Below are 15,366 nucleotides of genomic sequence, written 5' to 3' on the forward strand. Positions count from 1 at the left end.
GCCTGGGTCAGTGTTCTCTTCAGACTGGTCAAAGCTTCTGGTGACGTTGTTCCCAGTGCCATTCCACATCATTTTATAGACGTTCTCTGAGAGGTGCTGTCAGGTCTGACATGTTTGGAATGAATTGCTCTGGAGAGGTCACTATTCCCAAAAACCTCTCCTAATCTTTCCTACATTCTGGGGTTGGCATGTTCATGACTATTTCGATTTAACTCTGGTCCAGCTTCAGTCCCTCACTTATTAGTCACATGTCCCAAGTCCTTGATTTCATGAAGGCCTATTTTGCACTTTTCCTTCTTCAACTTGAGGCTCCCTTCTCTAGCTCTGGCCAGCACCTGCCTCAGTCCGTGGTTGTGCTCTTCTCGTGAGGCTCCCCAGACCAGCACATTGTCGATATAGGTTCCCACGCCTGCTTCACTGTTCTGTGGAACACCTCCAGAGCTGAATTAATACCAAAAGGTAAGTATAAAAACCTGTATCGCCCACGTGGTGGTATTCATCCACTTTGACCTGCTAGAAGCTTGAACCCGCATCCATGGCTGAATAGTATTTAGCATCAGCTAGTTTACATGTGATCTATTCCTCTGTGGGCATCTGGTAATGCTCCCTTTGTACTGCCAGGTTTAGGTTTCTGGGATCTAGACAGACTCGCAGATTCCCATCTGATTTTTCTATAATTCCAATTGAATTAACCCATTTTGTCAGTTCTTCAAGTTTCTTGATGATGTGAAATGTCTCCATTCTGCCCAAATCTGCCTTCAGTCGATCTCTCAGCACTTTCCCTGGGCGGCTGTATTTTGGATGTCACAGTTTTGTTAATCTTGATGGTGTGTCCTCCTTTTAGGCAGCCAATCCCCTGGAACGCATCCTTATACTCACTCAGGATGTCATCAGTGGTGACAGTCATTATTCTCTTGATTAGCTTCAGATTTTCACGAGCTTTGATTCCAAGAATGGGTTTTGCATCAGTTTTCACCGCTATGAACGGAAGTGCTTGAGACTGTTTTTTGTAGTTCACTTTAAGTGTGCAGTTGTCTTCTGCAGCAACTTTTATCACCTGTATGAGTAGACAGCTTCACTTTTGTTTTAGATAGCTGCTTTTCTTTGCTTATCTTACAGTACAGGCTTATAGGAGTGGCATTTTCTTGTACATCTGTGCCAAGCTTGAAATTCACCATAATGTTGGCAATTTTAAAATCAACCTTCCATTCATCTCCTTTGGAATTTGTTGTTACTGCACCTATGAAAAGTTCAGTTTCAGTGCCTGTGTCAATCGTGTGTACTTTCTTCGATTTATACATCTTAGCGAAGTGACTTAGTTTAACACAGTTCTTGCACTGCTTTCCATAGGCTGGAAAACGAGGTGGTAAATTCTCTGTTCTACATCGGCTGCATTTAAATGTTTTAATCACAGTTTTGTTCTTTTTACCTTCAGGTTGTCTATTTGTTCTTTCCCAGGGCTGTTTCTGTTTCGCTGCATCTGACTGCTTGCTCATTTGCTGCTTATCATCTTCTGCCATCTGTTTGATCTGGCGTTTTGTTGTCTCTGCTGATCTGCTTTCTCCAGCGTGAGATCAACTTCTGTCAAAAGCTGTTCTCTCAGAGAGTCATCTGCGATCCCACGAATGATCCTATCTCAGATGAGATTTTTCAAGTACTCCAAATTCACATGATTTAGCTTGTTTCCTCAGCACAGTTACATGCTGACTAATGTTGTCAATGCCTTGCGTGCACGTAAAAAAAATCGGTAACTTTCAACGTCATGTTCTCTTAGGGCTGCATTCAAACGTGAATGTGCTATAGACTTCTGGAGTTCTTCCCCTGCTATGTGAAGAAATATGGAAGACTGTACCTGAGGGTCTTTTTTATCACTGCCCATCGCTGTGAGGTAAAGCTCGAATCACTGCTGGAACCTACTTCAGGTTTTGGCGAGACTGTCCTCTAAACTGAGCTCTGTCAGTGGTTTCAGAACCTCCATTGTTGCACTTAGTTTACTTCTGACACCGCATCTTGTTCCTTGTTTTAATGATGCACACAGGCCATCCACAATGTAGCTGGGCTGACTTTATTGATAACACATTTTCCTAACATGAACACATATCTACAGTGTCTGAACTCTATCAGGACAGATTCCAACATGTGCTATCTGACCTTCAAACCCCTGGTCAGGTGAGCCCGTATATAGTACAGAGTGCAGTAGAGCATCTAGTATTTGAGCCTGCAGCCACAATCAGCTATTATCTTGACACTGCTCACCTCCTCTCCCACTCGCTACCACTCCCAACTCGCACCTCACCCGCTCACCACCTTCCCCAAATCATCACATCTCCTACTCCCTGCCTCTTCCGACTCGCTGATCCTCCTGCTGACTGCCTTCCCTGACATGCCCCCTTACTCGCTCACTGCCTCTCCCAACGTGTCACCTCTCCCGACTCACCACCTCACTTGCTCTTCACCTTTCCCAACTTGTCACCTCTCCTTCTCACTGTCTCTCCTGACTTGCTGCCTCTCCAGCTCGCTACCTCTCCCAATTCAGCACATCTCCTGCTCATCGCCTCTTCCGACTCATTAATCCTTCTGTTCCCCACCTCGTTCACTCGCCGATCCTCCCATGTGACGACCATTCCACTCGTCACCTCACTCATTTGCTGCATCCCTCCCCTGATCCTCCCACTCACCGCTTCCCTCCCCCAGGCCTTCTGCTCACCACTTCCCTCCCTGGCCCTCCTGACTTCCTGACCCTCCCACTCACTGCTTCCCTCAGCAACCCTCCCCACTTCCTCCTCCCCATTCGTAACTCCTCTCACTCCCTCGCTTGTTCCTTCCCTCTTGCTGCCCCTCTCCCAGGCCTTCACTCTTAGCGAGGGTTCGGGGGAGGGGAAGCGACAAGCAAGAGGGAGTGGCAGAGCAAAGCAGTGAGCAGGAGGGTCAGGGTGGGAGGCGGCGAGAGGGAGGTCAGGGAGGGGATTGGAGACTGGGAGAGGCGGCGACGCTGGAGAATAGGAGAGGGAAGCAGCGCGCAGGAGAGGGGGCAAATGGGAGGGAAGCGGCGAGTCGAGAGAGGTGGTGAGCAGGAGGTAAGTTGAAAGACTTAGTAATTATCAAGAGTTAGTAAGTTATTAAGAGTTCTTAAGTTATTAAGCGTTAATAAGGATTTTTGGGTCATTTAGGTTCAAGGCAGCCAATAGGCTTTTAATGTAAAAAATACAGGTCAGGAACGCAACCCACCCTTATGACATGTTTCCTAACAGGAAAGTGATTTTCGTTTAGCACATTGTTTTTTAGCATGCCAATTTTAGGAACACATTAGGAGTGTTAAACGTGGTGTATAGTGACACACATAACAGTGACACACAAGACAACCCAAAATCTACAGAGAGTAAAACTAAAAAAAAAACCTAAACCCTTTAAAACACAGTTCATTAACCTAAATATACATTAAAAAATTGTCAGAGCAGATATTCTTGTATTTTCTTGCTATACTGTGCTGAAATATATATATATATATATATATAAAATCTACTGCAGGAACATGTGAAGATGTAGATCTGTGAAGCAGAGCTATTAATTGGTATTTTAGTGAAACGACTTACTTATGAGAACGAGGCAGCAAAATATGTTTTTCGTTGCAAATGGCTTCTGTTACATGCTTCTTCGCATCAAGGGAATAACTGCAAGATTGACTGCTACCTAGCAAAGATGCCAAGGGTGTATGCTGTGGATACAAATAAAATGTTTTTAAGGAAGAAATGTCACATAATCAAACTTGAATTTGCAAAAAAAAATACAGTATTTTAACAACAGTCACACTTCAATAAGTATTTTTATTTTCTTACCATTCCTGTAAGCAAAGCCAAAGGACTTCTGTAGTCTGTGATAGGTGTGAATCTATTACAGGCAGTAAGATCTCTTCCAATTGTAATATGAGTAGCTGCGTTCCCTGATCTCTTGTTCACTGTGAACTCACTTGTGCAGTTACCATACACAGTAGCCTGAGCCACAAAGGAAAGAAAAAAATTTGCATTTTTAAATAAATGTATACTTGCTTATAATTTCTTCAAAAGAAAAACATAATGCTAATGCCAAACCCTCTTGTGATTAACATCCCAAATAAAAATGAAGCCAGCAATGTTTTGGCCTGCTACTTTGTTTTTTCTTCGGGGAAAGTCAATGAATACCATTCAAAGATTTTGATTAAAAAGTAATCATTTATTTTCATTAAACTTTTCACGAGTTTAATGAAAATAATACTGTTTTGGAAACGTCCTAATTTTTTTTTTCTCAACTTATCATTCAAATGAACCTAACAAAACGGATTCAATTTTGCACATTTTCAGGGAATTAACTCATAAGAAAAAAATACTTTATTTTCTTAAATTTAAATTAAGAATTGACCAGTTTCAGTCCCAGGCTGAACACTCTACATCAAGCTGTACAGGCAGCTAATAATGCTCTTCCACGTTACATAACGTTTCAGCTTTGGGGGCAAGTAATTTTATCGTAGAAACTTCACTGTAGAAAGGACATTTGAAAGCTGAGCATCCGTTTGAAATTTTTATTAAGTCCACTTGAACTGCGATAAGCTAATTTTAAAAAAAATCTTACTATGTCAACTGTCTGTACATCTTCATTAGACTCCAGTGGCACCAGAAGGGCAGAAATGATTCCTCTTTTGATGTTGAGAATGTTCACTGGTTCATTTCTGTTTGGGTATAGATTGACACCCGTGTGTCCCTGTATTGTGAATTTCAGTTCATACCTATGAGGAAAAGCATTTCATAAAAGTTAGAAGTAAATTATTTGGTCCATTGTGAGCCAGCCAGTGTTGGTTCTTCAAATCGGTTGCTTAATCCAATCCCATTTCATTGTCATTTCCCATATCTCAAGATTATTACAGAGGAGGAGGATCACTTGATGCATTTTAGTTCGTCTATACAGAAAGACTGTAAAGTCCCCCGCTTCAGCATTCAACTATTTCTTAAGTTATTCCAGGATTGCCAAACTCCTTTTGGGAAGTCTAGTTATGATGGCCTAGAAATTGGACCTTATTGCACCTGTTTTGTGTGTAAAATGAGCGCAACTAGGGCCAGTATTGAAGACCAAAATGCCGCAACCAAAGGATGCCTAAAAGATATCCGAAATTGGGTTGAACCATTTTTTTTAGATAAAGGTCCTTACATACAGAAGTGAGAGATTAAGACCTGTTTAAGAGAGCCTCTTTGAAATTGGACATTGCGAAGTTGAGGAGGAGTTAGGCTCTGCTCTCAATGCATCAGCGGCTGTTACAGTCTAAGCAGCTGTCGGCCTCAAATATTACATGGGCCATAACTAATGACTGGTCCAATATGTCCTAATACCACAATCCCACTAAACTAATTATATTGTAAGCTAAGTGACATCCACAAGTCACAAGGAGTAGTGGACAAAGATAGTCCACCAGCTGCATATTGTGAAGGGGCACTTAAAGCTGGTTTGTCAATTGTTTTCAATGTGGTATTTACTAATTTATTTTAAAAGATGCGCTGCAGGAATTCACCAAGGCTCCTTAGACAGCACGTTCCAAACCCACGACCACTACCACCTAGAAGGACAAGGGCAGCAGACACATGGGAGCAACACCACCTGGAAGTTCCTCTCCAAGTCGCTCACCAACCTGACTTGGAAATATATCGCCGTTCCTTCGCCGTCGCTGGGTCAAAATCCTGGAACTCCCTCCCTAACAGCACTGTGGATGTACCTACACCACATGGACTCCAGCGGTTCAAGAAGGCAGCTCACTACCACATTCTCAAGGGCAACTAGGGATGGGCAATAAATGCTGGCCCCAGCCAGCGAAGCCCACATCCCGTGAATGAATAAAAAAAAGTTAAAACCTTGGTAAAATCAAGAACAGAGGAATGTCTTAGGAATGTATGAAGTATTCAGCTGCCTGTATCACAAGCAGTCATTTATAGCACCATTTCTTTTTTCGCAGACAAAGAAAGCAGATTGTATTGCTGAGCTCCGCTGCTCATCTGGCATAATTTCAGGAGACGTGCTGCAATTGCCCGCCCCTGGTATGCTGTTTAGACCATTTTACCAGTCTGGGACTGTTCTGCTAATGCTATCGCAGATGACATGAGAAGCTCCACTGAAATTCCCACAACAAGATTCAGAAATGTCAATGTTCCTCACTTGGACATAGCTTGCTGGAATTCTTCAGAGTCCTTGGAAAGCTCGAAGTTAGGTTTGCCATCAGCACTGACGCTGTTTATTTCCTTCAGGGTGCATGCATTTATCTGCATGGAGTAGGAGCAGTACTGAGGGACTTCAAGTTCCACCTGTCGAAAAGAAGCCAGGTTAAACAAATAGTTTTAACTTCCTTTTCAATTTCAATTTATGTTCCTAATCGAAATGCAAACTAGAGGCTCATGTGACTGGCTGATACATTAAAAATGATGCTATCGTTATTTTTTAAGAAATATGTAAAACTGCCTAAATGTTATTTTATTATTATTTTACCATGTAGAGGCAGGGAGTTAGGAACTGCTAGTCTGCATACTCTTAAAAACACATAAGTAGACACATAAGAAAGATACCAATACCTCTTCAAAATTGAAATATAAATGGTACTTTACTGGGAGTTTCTAAGCATTGTCACTGACAGAATAGGCAACCAATTAGCCTGCCACTCTGGAAGTAGTAGATACGGAGTATCATTTGTTTGGAAATACCTTTAGATGAATAACTACATCTGGGTGCAACAGCACCATTATATAAATTTTAAAGAAACAATGAATCATGTTTACCATGTTTACAGACCTTATGTCACTTACTGGGTAATGATCAGAAACTTGTAAAATACATTATTTTTTATTTCATTTGACAAAGAAATTGTATCTTTTACATTATTTAAGCTGAAGCATATCGCCGTGTTAGATATATTTGAGCAAAGGAAAAATTAAATTATAGATACAGATACTAAGTTATCAAGAATGGGCTCCAGCAATCTTTCCAGCCTACTAATCATTTGAAAATATGTAAAGATCTGGGAGCTCTTCAGTGAACGTCTTTTAGTGAACTTTGGATTTAGATGTTGCATTTCTACATGCAGGCAAACATCGACTTACTTTGCAGGATATATGGACACCGGTGCGAGAGTTTGCAGTCCCAGCCATTCCAGTGGAGGTCTCAGCTTCATAGTTGTAAAAATACTTCTTAAGATTTTTGAAGCGAGTTGTTTGCCCTACATTGGGAAAAATAAACATATGTTGTAATTATTAGGCCGAAGAAACCAACACCGCCCCCCCCCCCCCCCCCCCGACTCCAAGATTTATATCACAATCGCTGATCAACAGATCCAGATGCTGCTTGACAAATAAATGTCTTGTCAGGATGGGTCTGTAGGGGCTGCAGCATTCCGATGCCCCAGCGGGCGGCGCTATTCCACCAGCCGGGCGCTCTTCCCAAGTAAAACGGCAACAAGTTTCCACAAACAAAATCATATACACCTTCATAGGCGGCAGTCACCAAGTAGGCAGGAGGGTTGTATCTCCCCATTTTTTTTTTGTTGTTCTCCGAATCCCCAACTCCAAATTCCAGAATTCCCCTCACACCCTCCTGGTCGGTCTGATTGCACCTCAGAATGACAATTTTTAAAAAACATTTTAGTCTGTTCTGTACAGATCATGAAATTTCCTGGTCTGTATGAATTGATGCCAAGTAAGTCAAGGGGCGATTTGGTCTCCTCTGGTTTCCAGAAGCTGGTCCCAAATATTTAATAACTGAGACCAGATCAATTTTCAACAGTAAATAGTCAGCTAGTTATTTAATACAACACGACTTACTTGAACAGCGCGTGTTTCTCTCTTCAGATTTGCCTTCTGAAAAGTGAAAAAACATTTATATGTGCATATATATATATTTTTAAAACAAATACAACTAAAGTTAACAGCTTTTAACAGTGCATCTTTCCTTTCAAAGATCTCTGCTACTATTCTTGACGCAAAGCATTCAACAAATTCCTCTTTGAATGTTTCTTCGTTTCGCTAACCAAACAGCACAGAGACACTCTGGTAGTTTTCTGTCTCTTACCGATGCAAAATCAAGTCAAATATTTATCAAGTCAAAGGATTTAAAAAAAAAAATCTTAATGTAACCTAGATTTAAAAAAAAACATATTTCAAGTAATTTGGAGTTTTAAGAGGTGAGTAGAATTGGGAATACTGCTTTTAAAACTAAAATCTTTTGAATTTAACAGATTAACTCACTGAAGTCACTCACTGACTTGGAAGGTGAAGTGATTTTTGTTTAATCCGTCTGAACGAATTCGAACTAATTCTGTTCGAAAGAATTGTATCCGAATTTACTGCCTGTCCCCAGAAAGGCATTCATGTGGGTTACAATGTAAATGGGGTATAAATTAATGCAAGTAAAACATCGCATTTGATGGGCCCTGATTTGCCAGGATAAAAGTTAACGAAAACTTACGTGCAATAACACAGCTGCCGAAAACCAATAGGAAAAAGAGCTTCGTATAGAAGCCCATGTTGAACTGGTTTACGATCTCCCTGCTGAAGTGACTAAATTGTGCCCTGGTGCACCTTATATAGTCACTGTAGCTGAGCCAATCTGTTTATGAAGTTCATTGCAGTTGCAAAAGTTATCAGAAAGTCCAAAGGTTAAAACTTGGGGGGTGGGGTACTGGGGGGAGTTTTTTTTAAGGCAGTTGAGACAAAGGGAACTGAGGTTTTGCTTATAATAACTTTATAAGTTGGAGGTAGAAATGGCTTTTCTTTGTAGGTATATTTGCCATCGAATATTCTTGTCGACGGGGGAAAAAAATACTGATGACCAAGGGTCGATTCTAAGCTGATATGATTGGAAAAAAAAAACGACCCACGCGAGTTGAAATTGGTTAAAACTAGTTTCACACAGATGAGTTAAGATGACATCATTAAACTCAGAGCGAAACCCAAGCCAGTTCATCAAGATAATTTTAACTCCAGATGTGATTGATGGTGCCCGTGCGTGAATATACTTTACCCCGAATGAATAAAGGTGGAGTTTGCAGAGGGGCGGGGAGGAGTTATTGTTTTTTGGGAAGTTTTTTTTAACCTCTCTCTGGTAGCAAGTCACGACCTGCGATGATTTGACAAGAAATCAGCTTGTATGGTGATACTACGCAATAAAATAGAAAACAAGGTGCATTTATATAGTGCCTTTCAAAAGACCGGGACATCCCAAAGCACCTTCCAGTCATTTTTGATGCCATTGTTGCAATGTGGGGGAAATGGGAGCCAATTTCTGCACAGCAAGCTCCCACAAGCAGCGTTGCGGCGACAACCAGATAATCTGTTTTTGTGGAGTTGATTGAGGATAATTGTCGGCACGTTTGAACCAACCGGCCTCACTGGAACCCCGCCCGAGGCTTTCCAATCTCCCCACTTTCGAAGATCTCGCCTTGGAATTCTCTCCGAACGTCACTCCCGCTCGGACGGCTTCAACACCGATCCATCGCCAGGATTTCAATCTGACCTTCCAAGGTTCCTTTCCCCTGGATGTCCGAGTACAGTCAAAGCTTTACCTTCCAAGCGCAAGTTCAGGTCTTCGGCCGCTCCAAGCAGAACACCACTGCTCCAATAGGCCCACGGTAACATTTGGCTGCCTCCTCCGGCCCACCCCCCAGGGCTTCTCTTGAGCCCGCCTTGCTCCAAGTCCACTCCCTGCAGCTCTGCCTTTAATTCGGAGCCCATTTCCCTGCTCCATTCTTTCAGCTTGACTCCTGGGACCTCTTCCTGCCCCACTCTTTCGTTTGGGACCTTCTCCCCATCCCCCTCCTGGTGTCCTGCTCCCTGGGATGCCTTCTCTCGAATGGTGCTCCGGTTCAAGTCAGCTGACCTGCGGTTTCGCTCCTTTTCCCTTCCTTTCGCTCTGCGCAGGACCAGTTCCCGGCCTGAAGGTGTGAACATGAATGAACTGCGTGTGTGCCGAAGCCCTGAGGCCTCCTGGGAACTGGAGTGCCTGGCCTCCAAGCTCTCAACCTCGGACTTGCAACGCACGAACCCAACTTAAGGTAAGTTTCCTTTCGAGTTTCATCACACTGTATGAAACGGGATGTACTGTATATATTAACTGTATGGAGCTGATGCCCCATCCTCCTCCAACGCTCTCTGTCACCCAGCTGGGTGCGACTGCCCTTTCCTGGCTCCATTTCAGTAGCGGCCAAAGAATCGGCTACAATGGCTTCTCCCCATCCCCTCAAAGTTAGCTCTGGAGTCCTCCATAAAATCTATTCTTGCAAAATCCCCACCCTCCCCCCCCCCCTGCATATCTCATCTCAATGCTGTACCTCAGCAACATCATCGAAAAACATATTGGCCTGGATCTTGCGGGCCCAACAATAGTGAACCCTGAGAAATTCGCCAGGACCGAGGGCCCCAACCGCAGCGCAACTTCTGGGGAGCTCACTCGTGCTCACGCCTGGAGGTTCCGTGTGCCCGAATGGGCTGCGGAGGATCCCACGCTGATGGTTGTGCCAGGACCTATGAATTGGGAACCTTGGCTGATTGTTCAGCATTTACACTGTTTTTTTTTTACAGTGGATGTTTCACAGCTGCTCTTAAAAGGTATACAGCCTGCTCAGGCTCACATCCCATTTCAACCAACAGAAAATTGAGTAGGCTCTGGCTTCTCTGGCACCCTGGCTCACTCCATATCCCCAGCACCCCCATCCCCACACCAGGCCCTAGCACCCCATGCTCGCTCAGCTTATTTTTGTAAAATTCTCATCCGTTTCTTGGATATCTCTGGCCTTGTCTACATCACTGTTGGGGGCCTGGCTGGTCTCCCATCTTCCATCAAAAGCTCTACTACCTGTATCCTAACTTGCAATCCCGTTCACCCATCGCTTCTGTGCTTGCTGACCTACATTGGACTCCATATTAAAATGTTCATCTTTGTTTCAAGTCCCACCATGACCTTGCTCCTTCCTATCCCTGTTACCTCTTCCAGACCTACATCCTTCTGAGAAACCTTTTTGGCCCTACGATGAGGTATGTCAGCTATGCAGCAGCAGCCATCGATACATTGTCAGCTTTTTCAAAAAATCACATATGAGCACGATTATGGAATGTTGCCAGTCGTGTGAACAGGGTGCCTCATAATTGAGGCCCTTACATCATATTCAAATGGGTGCATTTCCAGCATGAAGTACTGGGTAACAATGAAGACAGAAAAATCCGATTGATTTTCCCCTTTAGGACAGGGTCCTGAGGGTAATGGCACTGGCCAAACCGCTCATTCCAAAACTGCATTGGGTTAAATCAGCTAACTCAGCACAGACCAAAGACCAAACTTGCAACCTTACTGGTGATTGCCACTCTGAATCATTCGGAAGGACTCTTAAAGCATCTGTCGCTTACTGATCCTTCCTGCTCCAAAAAAATTCTCTTTCCCCATCTTATTACAGGGGTTGTGTGTGCTTTTGTATGAGGAAATTTCCACAATTAGAGATGGAGCGTAGACATGTTCCAGATGTGCAACTCCACAAAGCAATTTCACCAGCATGGGTAGTCTGCTTTTCACAGAGTATTTTCCAAGTGTGTAGAATTTGTGATAATGTCAATGAGAATCAAGATCTCCCAAAAGAGCAGGAATAGATTAATTTGGAGTTTACCTGAAAACTGTTGACTCCAACACTCATGCTATATCACATGATGCCACCATCTCCCTTCATTTAGATAGCATGTTAAAATTCACTATTTTATTTATTCTCTGATGATGCTGAAGCTGACAATGTCACATTGGTGCTCACTAGTTGCCCTAAAAAGATAGGGGCAGGCTTTTTCCTGTGCTTGCTGGCTTACAGTGGCTTCCGTTTAAATAACATCTGGATTTTAAAATTTGTATCCTTGCTTTCATATTCCTCTGTAGCCTCACCCCTCTCTATCTCTTTTCCAGGCCTTATGGCCTATCTTGATATCTGTGCTCCTTCAATTCTGGCCTCTTGAGCATCTCCAATTTTAATCGTTCCACCATTGGCGCCCGTGCCTTCCGTTGTCAAGATGCTAGACTCTGGAATTTCCTCCCTAAACATCTCCACATTGCTACCTGGCTTTCCTCTTTTATGACACTCCTTAAATTTACCACTGGGATTAAACTTTTGATGATCTGTCCAAGTATCTCCTTATGTGGCTTAGTTTCAAATTTTGTTAGATAAAACTCAGGCTTGGAAGATTTCACTCTGTTAAAGGTGCTTTATAAATACAAGTTGTGTTGTTGAGTGAATGTTTTTTTATAACTGAATGGCTTGCTGGATCACTTCAGAGAGGGCATTAGAAGATAACCATTTGGTATAAGACTAAGGTACATCAGACTAGGCATGAATGCAAATTTCTTTCCAGAGAAGCATTAGTGACCTAGGGTGTAATTTACTGCCCTCCCTTGTGGCAGGTTCAGTGGTGGGGTGGGCATTTAATCAGGCAGGAGGGTGGCAGGTAGGGACCCGCTGCCTTCCTGCCCTGCCACCAATTGAGGTTCTTGAGTGGGCAATTAATACCCACTTAAGAACCTCGGCCTGCTGCTGCTAGCGTTAACCCAGCAGTGAGTGGGGGCATTCGCCATGTGGGATGCACAACAAGCAAACCCGTGTGTAGTTGCCTGCCGGCTTTGCTGGCTCCCTGGGGGCGGAGGTGGGGGCCTTGTTCCAAGGCACTCAGTGCCTGATCAAGGAACATGACATCAGGAAGGGGGGCTCACTGAAAGCCACTCCTCCACCCTTGATGCTGATGCCCCCCACCCCCCTACACCCCTCCCCTACAACCACCATCCTGTGACCCTGCCCTCACCATCACTCAACAATGGCCTTGGCCCTTCCACAATCCGAGGCCTCAGGTGGGTGTTGTACCGGCAGCAGCCACCGCCACCCCAGCATCTCCCGGTGGGTGGGACTTCTGCCCAAGGTGTCCTTGACCCTGAGGAAAGCCTACCACTGGCCTGTCAAGTGCCTGAGTGGACTTGACATGGTGAGCTTCAAAAAGAGATGCTGTGGGGCTATTGCTGGCTCACAAGACCACCATCATCTCCACTAAATACCACCCTGGTTTGGCTTTTAAAACAAACCAGGAGCTTTCACGGCTATTTTCCTAATGTCAGTCCAGATTTCTGCGAGGCATCTTCTCAATTTGTTATGATGGGATTTCAAACTCATGACCGCTGGGCTCCAATTCAGTACCATAATCACTGCACTACAATTCCTTCCTTACACAGGAAGAATGACCTGCTAAGAAAGGTAATCTGAGATGACCCTCAGATTGGATAAACAGATTGTGGGTTCATTTGTTAAGACGGCACATGAGAACAGATATACACGGATAGAAAGCTCGAAGACGCATCAGCAGGGCTGTCTGTGCTGTGCTCTGCTTAAAAGCAAACGTGAAACTAAAAACTGGATCACATGACACTTCTCTTCTGGTGATGTAATGCTGCAATCCCTTAAAGGCATATTCCAACATCCCCCTTTCTTTTTAAAGATACTTTCCCCCCTTCCAAAGAGTATAACTATTTACAATACCTGTTTAGTTACCATTACATAAGTGATAAATCTATGAGTCCGTAAAGTTTAGAGGTAATCTGCTGGTATGCCCAGATTTTGTAATGGTAACCTTGTCTGGACGTGTTTTTAATTGTTCACAGTGATCTGTGGGATTGTCATTCTTGGATGTTATTCCTGGTTGCATTTGGGATCCTGTTCTAGATGCAATAGGACCGAACGAAGGCTGAGGAGCTGGAATGGATCTGGCTTGTCCTCGGTTACGTTTCACCGTCGTGCCTTTGTGTGTAATAACTTAATAGGATCTTGGTTCCAAACAAATCTTTGTCATTTCAGCTGGTTGCCATGTGTCTTCTGTGGGATCCTGGATGCGAACTTGTTGTCTCAATGGTAAACTTGGCAATTCTGTTACCGCATTTTTTTCATGCACATTGGTCATCTTCTCTGCAGTTTTAAAAGTTGCCCTTTAGTTTCTGAGGGAGTAGTTTGGGTAAGAGTAAGTAGATTGGTTCACACTAGTCTGCCAAACATGAGCTCTGCCAGTAATGGAATAGTTGCAGTTAAAGGTGTCGCTTTCATATGTAACAGTGCAATGTGTAGATCTTGCTTGGCCTGTCTACATTTGAGAATTAAAGATTTCACTGTGCAAATCATTTGTTCAGCTAGGCTGTTGGACCTAGGGTGATGAGGAGAATAAGTAGTGTGATCGATATTCCACTTCTCACACATATCCTGAAATGGCTTACCAATAAATTGCAGACTGTTATCTATAATGACCTCGCTAGGCACATCAAATAAACTGAAAGTAGCATTTAGAGTGTGCTTGATAGTTGTGCTTGACATATTGCAATTGTCGAATAATGGGGTACCTGATAAGGTAGTCGATGATGACAATAAAGTCAGTACCATGGACATGAAGGAGATCAGATTCGATTTTGGACCAAGGATGAATAGGAACTTCATGTGGAATCAATGGTTCTTTGTGCTGATTTAGCATATGCTCTTGATATGCCTCACACTCCTTGACGACAACTTCAGCGTCATTATTCATACCCAACCAATAGACTGTCTGTCTTGCGAGCCTTTTTGTCCAATCTAGGCCCATGTGTGAGTGGTGGAGTTATTGAACAATATCAGGTCGCAAAGATTCTGGTATGATGATCTGCCTGCCTTTAAAAGTGATTCCCCCGGGAGATGCCTAGCTTGTCCTGGTAAGGCTAAAATGGTCTTACATGTTCATGGACATGCCGGATTAAATTAGGCCATCCTTCAATGATGGTTTTCCACAGTTTCTGTTATGTAGAATCTTTCGCGTAACTTTTTGTAGCTGATGGCATTTGCATTGCGCAAAATGTACCAGATCAATTGACAGACTTGCATTCTTCTGCAAGCGTAATGTTGCAGCGCCCTTGAAATGGACAATTTTGTCAAAACATTCTGGATATTTCAATATTAGGTTGTGAACTGATGTGATCGGCGTAGTTTCTGAGGTTGATCTGCTGTATGCTGTCTGACCAATTCCATGGATTGTCACTAGTGCAAAGTCACAGCGTGCTGGTAGACCTATAATCACTGGGCCTTTAGCATTCATGATGTAGGACATCTTTGACACCCAGGATGATTGATCTACTTGCACTCCAGGAGTATACAACTTGCACATGGAATTAATGAACCATTGTACGCTGAAAGCTGCACAGTAGTAGGCTTTGCCATGGCCCTCCATGCCTGTGGATACGTGTCTATTGAATTTGTAGAGGCAGCATGTTGGTACTTGCCCCTGTGTCAATCTTGGACAATAAGGAATAGTTTCTTAGGACAGATAATTTGAATCTCGG

General features: G+C 43.4%; 1 protein-coding gene across 1 annotated transcript in view; it reads right to left on the reverse strand.

Annotated features, from left to right (window-relative positions):
- apoba (apolipoprotein Ba) overlaps positions 1 to 8,995 on the reverse strand; it is a 68,126-nt gene extending 59,131 nt beyond the window's left edge. Inside the window, exons 1-7 of the mRNA XM_078541550.1 lie at positions 8,470 to 8,995; positions 7,827 to 7,862; positions 7,110 to 7,225; positions 6,175 to 6,320; positions 4,606 to 4,759; positions 3,837 to 3,992; positions 3,594 to 3,715 (exon numbers count right to left, since the gene is read on the reverse strand). Coding sequence (XP_078397676.1) covers positions 3,594 to 3,715; positions 3,837 to 3,992; positions 4,606 to 4,759; positions 6,175 to 6,320; positions 7,110 to 7,225; positions 7,827 to 7,862; positions 8,470 to 8,527 — 788 coding nt within the window. The 5' untranslated portion in view covers positions 8,528 to 8,995. The remainder of the gene's footprint in view (positions 1 to 3,593; positions 3,716 to 3,836; positions 3,993 to 4,605; positions 4,760 to 6,174; positions 6,321 to 7,109; positions 7,226 to 7,826; positions 7,863 to 8,469) is intronic.
- Between the last annotated feature and the right edge of the window lie 6,371 nt (positions 8,996 to 15,366).

The sequence above is a fragment of the Cetorhinus maximus genome, chromosome 5 (assembly GCF_964194155.1).
Source record: "Cetorhinus maximus chromosome 5, sCetMax3.hap1.1, whole genome shotgun sequence".
NCBI lineage: Eukaryota > Metazoa > Chordata > Chondrichthyes > Lamniformes > Cetorhinidae > Cetorhinus > Cetorhinus maximus.